At 40.4% G+C, this 13,975-nt stretch overlaps 1 protein-coding gene across 5 annotated transcripts in view; it reads left to right on the top strand.

Moving 5' to 3' along the window:
* ACBD6 (acyl-CoA binding domain containing 6) overlaps positions 1-13,975 on the top strand; it is a 149,435-nt gene that overhangs the window by 39,405 nt on the left and 96,055 nt on the right. For all 5 annotated transcript variants that reach the window (XM_073356570.1, XM_073356573.1, XM_073356575.1 and 2 more), the window contains one exon: positions 12,096-12,178. In XM_073356570.1, the coding sequence (XP_073212671.1) occupies positions 12,096-12,178 (83 nt within the window). The remainder of the gene's footprint in view (positions 1-12,095; positions 12,179-13,975) is intronic.

Here is a 13,975-nt window from a genome sequence, read left to right as displayed (position 1 = left end):
TAATCACATTGTTAAACAATAATAGAATACCATTTATTTAAATATTTGTGAATATTTTCTATATTTTCAAATATTGATTTCAGTTACAACACAGAATACAAAGAGTACAGTGATCACTTTTTATTTATTTTTTATTACAAATATTTGTGTTGTAAAAAACAAAAGAGAGAGTATTTTTCAATTCACCTCATACAAGTACTGTAATGCAATCTCTTTATCATGTAAGATGAATTTACAAATGTAGAATTATGTACCAAAAAACCTGCATTAAAAAATAAAACAATGTAAAACTTTAGAGCCTACAAGTCCACTCAGTCCTACTTCTTGTTCAGCCAGTCACTCAGACAAACAAGTTTGTTTACATTTGCAGGAGATAATGCTCCCCACTTCTTGTTTGTAATGTCACCTGAAAGTGAGAACAGGAGTTCGCATGGCACTGTTGTAGCCGGTGCCGCAAGATAATTACGTGCCAGAAGTGCTAAAGATTCATATGTCCCTTCATCTTCAACCACCATTCCAAAGGACACGTGTCTTTGCTGATGATGGGTTCTGCTTGATAACTGTCCAAAGCAGTGCAGATTGATGCATGTTCACTTTCATCATCTGAGTCGGATGCTACCGGCAAAAGGTTGATTTTCTTTTTTGGTGCTTCAGGTTCTGAAGTTTCTGCATCAAAGTGTTGCTTTTTTAAGACTTCTGAAAGCATGCTCCACACCTCATGCCTCTCAGGTTTTGGAAGGCACTTCAGATTCTTAAACTTTGGGTCGAGGGCTGTAGCTGTCTTTTGAAATCTTACATTGGTATCTTCTTTGCCTTTTGTCAAATCTGCATGAAAGTGTTCTTAAAACAAACAACGTGTGCTGGGTCATCATCTGAGACTGCTATAATATGAAATTCATGGCAGAATGCAGGTGTAAAAGAGCAGGAGACATATTATTCTCCCCCAAGGAGTTCAGTCAAAATTTAATTAATGCATTTTTCTAACAAGCATCATCAGCATGGAAGCATGTCCTCTGGAATGGTGGCGGAAGCATGAAGGGGCATATGAATGTTTAGCATATCTGGTACTTAAATACCTTGCAAGACTGGCTACAAAAGTGCCATGCAAACTCCTGTTCTCACTTTCAGGTGATGTAAATCAGAAGTGGGCAGCATTATCTCCCGTAAATGTAAACAAACTTGTTTGTCTTAGCAATTGGCTGAATAAGAAGTAGGACTGAGTGCACTTACAGGCTGTAAGTTTGTTTTGGTTTTGAGTGCAGTTATGTAACAAAAAAAATCTACATTTGTAAGTTGCACTTTCACGATAGAGATTGCATTACAGTACTTGTATGAGGTGTACGCTATTTCTTTTGTTTATCATTTTTACAGTGCAAATATTTGTAATAAAAATAATATGAAGTGAACAGTGTACACTTTGTATTCTGTGTTGTAATTGAAATCAATAGATTTGAAAATGTAGAAAAAAGTCCACAATATTTACTAAATTTCAATTGGTATTCCATTGTTTAACAGTGCGATTAAAACTGCGATTAATCATGATTAATTTTTTGAGTTAATCACGAGTTAACTGCGATTAATTGACAGCCCTAGATAAAGCCATACTCTTTAGCTCTCATCTTTCAATCATGATTAGACTTTCATGTTGTTGAAGCTTTTAACTGGGTTTGAGCTGCTGTCTCTTTGAAGAGAAGATGGAGCTGAAATTGTCAGTGAGGTGTTTGACGGGGTTTTTAATGTGTCTGTCGTATGTTAACCTCTGAACTGGGACACATGACACCTCTTTTATGGCTGACAACAATGTAAAGGTATACATCTTGACATCACATATAAAGGAGTAAGGGGGAGTAGAGAAAAATGAATTGATGATGTTAGCAAATATTAGTCCTTATATTTCCATTCCATTCAGAATGAGACTGTCAGGCCTGCAGTCCTCTGGAAAAGCATCATCAGTGACAGCCAGTCAAGGTCTGATTGCCCCTTGAATCAAGCTGGTCTTTTATTGACCAATACAGTGTACTGAGGGAAGAATGAGGACAGGTTGCTGTCTTTATGGTCCAAGAAAGCACTTGCTTTGCTTCTGGATTTCTTGATACTTAGCACGTGTTCTACGGTGATAGTTTATCTGCTTAGTGGAGTTAAGGATGGCCGTGTGTGTACATGCCATGTGGGGCAGGGGATGTATAACCTCTTTTAACACGTGCATAAATTAAACACTTTCCAGGAGGAGAGTGTTGCATTGAAAGGGTGAGTGGTGGATGTGCTGATTCGGAGAAGCTGTGCTATAGCTTCTGCCAAAAGGGCTCCAGTGGAGTCCCTGTAGGAACTCAGTGCTGCCCATCAGTAAAGGAACCTGGAGGGAAGGTGGCCATGAGAACACTGCTTTCCCTACCTTGGGAATCAATCCCTGTTGTAGCACAAAGCGCCTTGCTGGTTTGGAGAGATGCAGGCAGGTGCAAACGGCAGAAAGAATCCAGCTTGAGCTGTCCTTTGACTTGCCAAGACGTGAAGGCGAAACTGAATTCAAAGCTAAGGCAGATACTTAAGGCAGCTAGGGAGCAATGTACAAGAGTTCAGAATGAAAGTGTAAATTTCAGTGCACCCCAAAAGCATCTCTTTTGTCTCCTCTCTGTGCCCCCCTCCATGCTTGTGACACAAGTGCTGTCTGCTAAGCTTTCTCCTTTGCTGTTTCAAACTCTCATATTTCCCATATCTTTTTAACTACTAACTCAAGTGTAACAATCTCCCCACCTTTCCATCCCTTTATTGTATTGCTGTTCCACTCATTATGGCTTTTGTGGTCATGACCTGTTTCCAACTGTTGTGGGGATTTTTTGTCTGGATGGAATTTAGATTGCAGGCTTTCTAGGTCTGGGACCATGTTATCTTTTAAATAACTGTATAGTTCCATATATACCTGTAGTGCTTCATACATGAAAAAATTACCAATGCACAAAGTTTGAATTGTGTAAATCTCATTGGCTTCCATGGGAGATAGTGAGAGATAATGGCCGGGGGTACAGCGTTGTCAGGAAGGCTGTGATGTGTAGAATAAAAAGAACCCATCTTGGTAATAGAGCTGTCAGTCAGGAAAAAAACTTTTTTTTTTTTTTTTTTTGCAAACTCAGCATATATTTTTTAGAAATCTAGAGACAATAAATATGGAACCCCAAAGTGCTGTTTTTATCTCTGTGCAGAATAGAACTATGTTTAAGTACTCTGGGTAGGACTCTTCCTTAGTTTTTTACCTTCATATATGGTTCATATACTTTTTCCTTCATGTGATATGAAGGGACAAATAAAGTTCATGAGTTATGCACTGAATATTTTTGGGCTACATATTGGTTTGTCCCTACTTCCCAAACTATTCTAGGAATAAACTTAAACAAATTGAGGCTCTAACTCTCACATGTATAAGAAAGCCTTTACAATTTAGTTTCCTGATGAATTGCTACCCTTTGTGCCAAATTAATCTGTGGTATAACTCCATTGGCTTCTCTGGGGTTGCAAATGTAATTCATTTGGCCCAAGGAATTTTCTAAGGCATAATTTGTAAAAAGATCATGTGTTTTCTAAAGCGTTTTGTGAGTGTGACTGCAGTAAGCAGAAAAGCTTTGTGGAAAGAAGCAAACCTGCTATAGGAGTCACTTTTTTTTTTTTTTTCTTGATTCCTTCCGAAAAACATGGACAAATGATTGCTGTCTTTTATGCATCTCGTTGTAGAAATGGCTCTTGCACTAATTTAGCAGATGAGTTGAAATTAATTTTCATCCTTATTAGTGTGGAAGTAATTGGATGGTATATGGATACAAGGTTTTGTGTGGAAGACTTTTTAAGAGGGGCGTTTTGCTGTAAAGATCTTTCCATTTGGGGAAATGATGTTTTGTGTCACCTTGCTATTCTAATTCTGGGGAGCACTGCTTGACATACAATAGTTTTCAGAGCCCCTACTCAGATTCCATGATTTTGAAGCTACCTTCCACTGAATCACCAAAGCCAGCTATATTCTTTGGTCAAAGACCAGATTTAAGGTGTGCTGGTGATGGAGATCCTTGCAGAAACAGCACTGTATACTTTAATTTACGATTATGACAAGATCCTCCTGACCAATTTTCATCTCACACACACACACACACACACACACATATCTTGGGTGAATGTTTTTAAATGTGAATGAAAGTTTTCATCTTCATATGTGTTTTTCTTATTGTAATGTTGTTGACACTTGAGAATCCAGAATAAATAATGGGGTTTACAATTTGGGACAGAGAGAGAGAACATATTAATGCACATTTCATGTTATTTTGTAGTTACTAGGTATTCACAGATTTCCCCCCCCCGCCTCCCCCTCAAAAAGCAATATACGTTTGTGTAGCTTCTTCCTTCATACAAAGCATCAAACAACACTTCAGAGAAAGATGGAAAATGGTTTGCAAAACTGGACTCAGGGACTCTTACAACTATTAAGGGGGGAACCCCATACTGGTATGGTAATTAGAATAGAAAAGGGATGAAGTGATAAATGGTAACAGCAAAAGTAAATACTCTTCAAGCAGCAGTTAGGGGAGCATAGAAGAAGAGAGGATCTGCTAGGACTGTGGTACTGAAGATAATTAATGATTACAAAATAAGATCACCTCCCATATGGAACATTGCAAACCGTGGTCTAAAATGCATTCTTAAATTTTATTAGTTATTTGCACAATTGGATAAGAAAAATGTGTTTAAAAAAGGACTAGTCATTCAACTGTGTTTGCACGTTAAACCAGTCCATGGAGGGTGAACAGCCCTCTAGCTATCTTGGAACAAGGATAATCATTAACACCACCGTGTTTTATGTACCAATCCTTTAAAACTTTACAAGTCCAGAGGGAATATATCTTTGTGAAACATATTAAAGGAAGGTAGCAGAATTCCGTACTTCAGAGCCAGCCTTAAGAAAATAATACCATGGTTCAGCAAGGTTCTTAAGCATGAGAGTAACCTTAAACACAAGTTTCAGAGTGGTAGCCGTGTTAGTCTGTATCAGCAAAAAGAACAAGGAGTACTTGTGGCACGTTAGAGACTAACAAATTTATTTGAGCGTAAGCTTTCGTGGGCTGTCATTGTTAGTCTCTGAGATGCTACAAGTACTCCTTGTTCTTTTTGCTTTAAAACAAGTATTCCCATTAAAATCAATGGAACTATCTATATGTGTGAAAGTTGGGTACATGCTTAAGTGCCCTGCTGAACTGAGGCCATAAAAAGGATTGGCAAAATACATTATAATGATCACTACTTACTAAGCAGGAACAAATGCCACCAACAGAGAAATATAAATAATCTTAAACATACTGATTGTGTAGCTGGTTTCTTATAACTCTTCCAGGGTGCAGGTTTCTAGATACCATGTTGACATTGGAGTACTGGGAGCTAAGAGTTTTGTGGTTTATTCTGAATTTGGAACACTTTAAAAATTAAAAACACTTTAAAAAATTTAAATTTTTGTCCTTTTTAAAACAATGGATAGTAAATGCTGTACAGATTAGTGTCCCTTGTTAGTAGCATTCTCATGTCTGGTCTAGAATGTCGGAGGGTCTAGCCTCATACCAGGACTTGGGCTTACACACAGTGTTAAAACACCTTTCAGGCAGAGACTGTCACTTACTATATGTGTGTACAATACATTGGCTAGGCAGTTTTTAACAATGTGCAAACATGATGACAGCTGTAGCTGGATAACAAATGACAGGAAAGAATTTAGGAGAAAATGTCTCTTGAACATCTGTAGTGAAAATCAGAGAAGCTTCCGTTTGTTAATTGTATGTGTTCACTCTGCAGTGTTTTCTCCATATTAGAAATTCGAGGAATAATGGTGCAACTTCCTCTTACCATTAATGGGACTATTCATATAAGTGGGAGTTAGCTTAATGTTGAGTGAAATTTGACCCAAAATGTAAGTTTAGTGAAAATAGCCTTTTACAAACCAAAAGCCAATGGAAATGCTTCCTTGCCATTTACACTAACTCCTCACTTCTTGTTGTTAAGTTGCTGACGAATTAGGGAACATGCTCGTTTAAAGTTGCGCAATGCTCCCTTATAACGTTGTTTGGCAGCCACCGGCTTTGTCCACTGTTTGCAGAAAGAACAGCCCATTGGAGCTAGCTGGTGGGGGCTTGGAACCAGGGTGGACCCACAGCCCCCCTATCAGTTCCCCGCTCCCCTAAGTCCCCTGTGCGGCATCCACCCAGCATGCTATCAATTGCCGGGCAGTTCAGCTGTCCCTCCCCCCACTGCCATGTGCTGCTCCTGCCCTCTGCCTTGGAGTGAGCCTCCTGCTTGCTGTCTAAGGGGGGGGTGGGGGTGGAAGAGGGGTGCTAATGTCATGGTGTTCCCCTCTCCCTGCTCCTTTACCCCTTCTCCATAGAGCGGGGGGGACACACGACAGGGCTTAGGATGGAGGGAGCGTGCTGGCAGCAGCTGCTGCCTCAACTTGCTGATCTACTTAAAAAGGCAGAGAACTTAGAGTGGGATCAGCATACGCAAAGGGGCAATGCCTGTCTCTCTCTCTCACACAGGGTGTGTGTGTCTGTCTCTCTCTGCCACGCTCCCTCCATTGGTGTTGCCTTCTAGAGTGTGAGGGTATATTAACAACAATGTGTTAACCCTTGAGGGCTCAGCCAAGTGCTAGTTCATTATTTATCAGTAAGGCATTCCCTGGGAAATATCCTACCGTCTGACTCCACCACCTCAACCAAGTTTCACAAGCATCATTGCTGTGTTTGTTTTAAACACATACTGTGTGTGTGTGTATATGTATGTATGTATATATATAATATGTATTTTGTCTGGCAAAATTTTTTTCCCTGGAACCTAACCCCACCATTTACATTAATTCTTATGGGGAAATTGGATTCGCTTAACATCATTTCGCTTAAAGTAGGATTTTTCAGGAACATAACTACAACATTAAGCGGGGAGTTACTGACTAGTCTGTGTTGAGAGAAATGCAGAGAGTAAACATATAATTAAAAGTCAATTAGATTTTTTAAAATTTCATTTCAAATAATGTCAGGTGCTGGTAGCGGTAGAGGTAAGGAAACCTTTGTGTTTCAGAATTTTTATTTTTTAATAAAAAGACCAGGAATACTTGTGGCACCTTGGAGACTAACACATTTATTTGAGCATAAGCTTTCGTGGGCTACAGCCCACTTTATTGGATGCATAGAATGGCACATGTAGTAAGAAGATATATATATATATCGATATATCTAACATACATACAGAGAACATGAAAAGGTGGAGTAAGAGGCTAATTAATTAAGATGAGCTATTATCAGCAGGAAAAAAAACTTTTGTAGTGATCATCAAGATGGCCCATTTAGACAGTTGACAAGAAGGCGTGAGGATACTTAACATGGGGAAATAGACTCAATATGCGTAATGACCCAGCCACTCCCAGTCTCTATTCAAACCCAAGTTAATGGTATCTAGTTTGCATATTAATTCAAGCTCAGCAGTTTCTCGTTAGAATCTGTTTTTGAAGCTTTTCTGTTGCAAAATTGCCACCTTTAAATCTGTTACTGAGTGGCCAGAGAGGTTGAAGTGTTTTCCTACCGGTTTTTGAATGTTCTGATTCCTGATGTCAGATTTGTGTCCATTTATTCTTTTGCGTAGAGACTGTCCGGTTTGGCCAAAGTACATGGCAGAGGGGCTTTGCTGGCACGTGATGGCATATTGGTAGATGTGCAGGTGAATGAGCCCCTGATGGCATGGCTAATGTGATTAGGTCCTATGATGGTGTCACTTGAATAAATATGTGGACAGAGTTGGCATCGGGCTTTGTTGCAACGATAGGTTCCTGGGTTAGTGTTTTTGGTGTGTGGTTGCTGGAGAGTATTTGCTTCAGGTTCTGGGGCTGTCTGTATGCGAGGACTGGTCTGTCTCCCAAGATCTGTGAGAGTGAGGGATCATTTTTCAGGATAGGTTGTAAATCTTTGATGATGTGCTGGGGAAGTTTTAGTTGTGGGCTGAAGGTGACAGCTAGTGGCATTCTGTTATTTTCTTTGTTGGGCCTGTCCTGTAGTAGGTGACTTCTGGGTATGCTTCTGGCTCTGTCCGTCAGTTTTTTCACTTCAGCAGGTGGGTATTGTAGTTTTAAGAATGCTTGATAGAGATTTTGTAGGTGTTTGTCTCTGTCTGAAGGATTAGAGCAAATGCGGTTGTATCTTAGAGCTTGGCTATAGACGATGGATCCTGTGGTGTGTCCTAGATGGAAGCTGGAGGCATGTAGGTAAGTACAGCAGTCAGTAGGTTTTCGGTATAGGGTGGTGGTTATGTGACCATCGCTTATTAGCACAGTAGTGTCCAGGAAATGGATTGCTTGTGTGTATTGGTCTAGGCTGAGGTTGATGTTGGGATGGAAATTGTTGAAATCATGGTGGAATTCCTCAAGGGCTTCTTTTCCATGGGTCCAGACGATGAAGATGTCATCAATGTAGTGCAAGTAGAGTAGGGGCGTTAGGGGACGAGAGCTAAGGAAGCGTTGTTCTAAGTCGGCCATAAAAATGTTGGCATACTGTGAGGCCATGCGGGTACCCATAGCAGTGCCGCTGACTTGAAGGTATATATTGTCCCCAAATGTGAAATAGTTGTGGTTGAGGACAAAGTCACAAAGGTCAGCCACCAGGTTTGCCATGACATTATTGGGGATACTGTTCCTGATAGCCTGTAGTCCATCTTTGTGTGGAATGTTGGTGTAGAGGGCTTCTACATCCATAGTGGCCAGGATGGTGTTTTCTGGAAGATCACCGATGGATTGTAGTTTCCTCAGGAAGTCAGTGGTGTAGCTGGGAGTGCTGGTAGCGTAGGGCCTGAGGAGAGAGTCCACATAGCCAGATAATCCTGCTGTCAAGGTGCCAAAGCCTGAGATGGTGGGGCGTCCAGAATTTCCAGGTTTATGGATCTTGGGTAGCAAATAGAACCCTGACCAGGGGTATTCTAGGCCTGTGTCTGTAAATGAATCTGTAAACTCAGGCGTTGCACCCGATGACTGGAGAATTGCTAATATAGTTCCTGTTTTTTAAGAAATGGAAAAAACATGATCTGAGAAACTACAGGGCCTGTTAGTTTGACCTCAATTGTATGCAAGGTCTTGGAACAAATTTTGAAAGAGGAAGTAGTTAAGGACATAGAGCTTAATGGTAATTGGGGTAAAATACAACATGGTTTTGCAAAAGGTAGATTGTGCCAGACCAACTTGATCTCCTTCTTTGAGAAGATAACTGATTTTTTAGACAAAGGAAATGCAGTAGATCTAATCTACCCGGATCTCAGTAAGACATTTGATACAGTTCCACATGGGAAATTATTAGTTAAATTGGAGAAAATGGGGATTAATATGAAAATTGAAAGGTGTATAAGGAACTGCTTAAAGGAGAGACTACAAGAGGTCATACTGAAAGATGAACTGTCAGGCTGGAGGCAGGTTATTAGTGGAGTTCCTCAGGGACCGGTCTTGGGACCAATTTTATTTAACATTTTTATTACTGACCGTGGCACAAAAAGTGAATGTGCGCTAATAAAATTTGCGGATGACACAAAGTTAGGTGGTTTTGCCAATACAGAGGAAGACCAAAATATCATACAAGAAGATCTGGATGACCTTGTAAACGGGATAAAATTTAATAGTACAAAGTGAAAGGTCATGCATTTAGGGACTAACAACAAGAATTTTTGCTGTAAGCTGGGGATGTATCAATTGGAAATGACAGAGGAAGAGAAAGACTTAAGTGTATTTGTTGATCACAAGATGACTGTGACCTACCAATATGATGCGGCCATGAAAAAGGCTAATGAAGTTCTAGGATGCATCAGGCAAGGTATTTCCAGTAGAGACAGGGAAGTATTAATAGCATTACACAGGGCAGTGGTGAGAACCCATCTGGAATACTGTGTGCAGTCCTGGTCTCTCGTGTTTCAGAAAGATGAATTGAATTTGGAACAGGTACAGAGGAGGACTACTAGGATGATCTGAGGAATGGAAAACCTACCTTAGGAGAGGAGGCTCAAAGAGTGTGGCTTGGTTAGCCTAACCAAAAGAAGGCTGAGGGGAGATATGATTGCTCTTTATAAATACATCAGAGGGATAAATACCAGAGAGAAAGCAGAGTTATTAAATTAAGTGCCAATGAGGACACAAAAACAAATGGTTATAAACTGGCCATCAACAAGTTTAGGCTCGAAAGTAGGTGAAGGTTTCTAACCATCAGAGGAGTGAAGTTCTGGAACTTCAGTGGGGGCAAAAAAACCTAACTGGCTTCAAGACTGAGCTTGATAAGTTTATGGAGGGGATGGTATGATGAGACTCCTACAGTGGCATGTAGCCGATTGACTACTAACAGCAAATATATCCAATGGCCAGTGATGGGACACTAGCTGGGGAGGGCTTTGAGTTACTACAGAGAATTCTTTCCCAGGTATTTTCCTGGTGGGTCTTGCCCACATACTCGGGGTCTAACCGATCGCCATATTTGGGGTCAGAAGGAATTTTCCCATGGGTCAGATTGCCAGAGACCATGGGGGGTTTTCACCGCCTTCTGCAGCATGGAGTACAGGTCAATTGCAGGTTTAAACTAGTGTAAATGGTAGATTCTCTGTAACTTGAAATCTTTAATGATTTGAGGACTACAGTAACTCAGCCAGAGGTTAAGGGTCCATTACAGGAGTGGGTGGATGCGGTTCTATGGCCTCTAAAAGGACCTGATTTTCAGAGAACCTTTTGAAAATCAGGCTACTTCAAAGTGTCTAAAATTGGGTACCCAAAATCACTAGTCATTTTTGAAGTGTAGGCCATAGACTATATATTGAGCTATCAGTATTCTAATTATCAAAGGGGAGCTGTGTTAGTCTGTATCCACAAAAACAACAAGGAGTCCGGTGGCACTAACAGATTTAGAGACTTAAAGACTAACAGATTTATTTGGGCATAAGCTTTTTTGTTTTGTTGTTGAAGGATGGCTACTTTTAAATCTGTTGTTGAATGTCCAGAGTGATTGAAGTGTTCTCCTACTGGTTTTTGTATGTTACCATTCCTGATGTCTGATTTGTGTCCATTTATTTTTTTATGTAGAGACTGTCCGGTTTAGCCAATGTGCATGGCAGAGGGGCATGGCTGGCACATGATGGCATATTGATAGATATGCAGGTGAATGAGCTCCTGATGGTGTGGCTGTTGTGGTTGGGTCCTCTGATGGTGTTGCTAGAGTAAATCTGGGGACAGAGTAGGCAACGGGGTTTGTTACAGGGATTGGTTCCTGGGTTAGTGTTTCTGTGGTGTGATGTGTAGTGAGTATTTGCTGGCGAGTATTTGCTTCAGCTTGGGGGGCTGTCTGTAAGCGAGGACTGGCCTGCCTCCCAAGGTCTCTGAGAGTGAGGGATCATTTTCCAGGATAGGTTGTAGATCATTAATGATGTGCTGGAAATGTTAAAGCTGGAGGTTGTACGTGCTGGCCAGTGGTGTGCTGTTATTTTCCTTGTTGGGCCTCTCCTGTAGTAAGTGACTTCTGGGTACCCATCTCGCTCTGTCAGTCTGTTTCCTCACTTCCCCACCGGACTCGTCAGTATTCTAATTGTTCTTTTCTGTCATGGTAGAAATCATTGAGAATCCTAGAGTTCTTTGGAGTAAATCACTTGGAAATGCAACCCATTATAAAATTTAATGTAAATCTATATTAAATAGATTAATAAAGGTGAGCTTTTCAGTCTAGTAACATGACATTATGCTGCCTCCCAAAGGATTAGCACTTTGGTCCTAAGCGGCCGAGACTGAGCGCACTGTGCAGGCAGTGGACTCGTTCTTGTGAGGAGGGAGGGAGAGAGAAGGTGCCTTGTTGTGCCTCTCTGGAGACTCCCTCTGGACTGTGCTCAGAATAGCATTGATTGATTTTTGGAGCCCTGAGATGTAACAGATATGTGAAGCATTTGAGCATGATTGTAGGGAAGTGAGAGGAAGGATCCTAAAGAATCATTCCCCTCCATGCCCTTAAAAAACAAAGTGACAGCATGAAACAGACTGAGTCTGAAAGCCATGTCACTCTACCAATTTTTTCTTTCAGACACCAGAGAAGAGAGGAAAGGAAGGAAAAACTGGGTTTGGAGGCCCAGTTGTCAGCTCGCTGTATCAGGAAGAAACCATCAGGTGACTATCTCGTCTGGTCTTTTAGCACTGATATGTTTTCAGTTTAACTTACTTTAATTTTTCTAAGAATTTTTCTTTAACATCAAACAAGTGTGGTGGCAACTCCAGCAGGATAATAAAAAACAGAAAAGAACTTTTCAGGTCCATAGTCATTAATAACTGTCTGTATTGCTCCCAGGTACTCTCAGGGAGATATAGGAAGGGGACAATGTCTTCTTTCTTGCTGTTAAACACCAATTGCCCTCTTGAATTGTGTATCAGTAGTTATCCAAAAAAGTGTTTTTTAAAATACAATTATTTCTTTGAATAATACTGAGTTTGTGTATAGCAATTAAGGTTCCATAAGCAGACACTATACAGCTTCATTGGGAAGCCCTGTCTTGTATTAAATTTAATTTTTTCCCTCTCCAGCTTGCATAGCAAAAATGCAGTCAAGCAAGAATGGTTGCTGTTTGACAACTAAGATACTTCTGAACTAAAATATAAAAGAAAATTAAATGCAAAATAGATGAGACTGAAACATTAAAATTCAGGGTAAACCAGAAAAAAGTCAGCAAATGCAAAATTAAATGTTCCTACAGTGGTGTTTGCTCTCTCATATTGCAAGCATGTGGTTATATGTGTTTTCTCTTTCTGTTTTGTTGTGCATATTCCATCATTTTGATCTCAGGAAATCAAAATATAAGTGAACTTTGACTTTCTAAAATATCCCAGACTCAGTGGGAAGTATCCTAAAGTGTTTAAGTGTAACATGGCATTTGTGTGACTTGCAATGGAAAATAAATCATAAATGGATGATTCCAAAGTGCTGTACAAGACACTGAGCTGGATATTGATAGTACTGTGTTTGAACAAGCAAACACTGGCAGTAGTTCAAACACTTCCTTGGGCATTGCATCCTATTTTACTGAGAAATGGAAAAGCTGGACTTCAGGGTTATCTCTGTATTCTTTTCAGAAAGGGCCAACAGATCTTTAACTTCCATTTGGACATTCACCAAAGATGGACAGATGTGATCTTGGTTTGCATATCATCTGAAGAATAGCACTTCTAGATGCCAGCAAACTGTCTTGTTCTGGCAACATTAGGTCTGAACCCAGGTCCTTGAACTCATGACCACCTGACCTAGAGATAAAAATGCTACTCATTGAGCCACAGTGGCACATTAGAATCTGAAACCACCTAGTCAATGCTGGGTGTTAAGCTTCAAGTAGGTTTAACTCCATAATCCTGTCAGCATAGTAGGCTGCATGGATTAGTGCTTTTCTTATTCTCCCCTCTTATTCTTGTTGTTCACCAAGTATAGTAGTATAGTGAACAAGTATAGTTCACCAAGTATAGTATAATTCTAGTTGGTTTAAGTACAGTAACTCCTCGCTTAACATTGTAGTTATGTTCCTGAAAAATGCAACTGTACGTGAAACGATGTTAAGTGAATCCAATTTCCCCATAAGAATTAATGTAGGGGCGGGGGGGAGAGTTAGGTTCCAGGGAAATTTTTTTCACCAGACAAAATACTGTATCTCACACACACACACACACACAGTATAAGTTTTAAATAAACAGTTTAATACTGTACACAGCGATGATGATTGTGAAGCTTGGTTGAGGTGGTGAAATCAGAGGGTGGAAGATGGTGGGGTATTTCCCAGGGAATGCCTTACTGCTAAATGATGAACTAGCACTTAGCTGAGCCCTCAGGGGTTAATACGTTGTTCATGTAGCCTCACACTCTACAAGGCAACATGAATGGAGGGAGGGGAGACAGCATGGCAGACAGAGAGAGACACCCTGTGT

This window comes from Lepidochelys kempii, chromosome 8 (assembly GCF_965140265.1).
Source record: "Lepidochelys kempii isolate rLepKem1 chromosome 8, rLepKem1.hap2, whole genome shotgun sequence".
NCBI lineage: Eukaryota > Metazoa > Chordata > Testudines > Cheloniidae > Lepidochelys > Lepidochelys kempii.
Note: the sequence above shows the minus strand (reverse complement) of the source record. Positions and strands in the feature narration are given on the sequence as shown.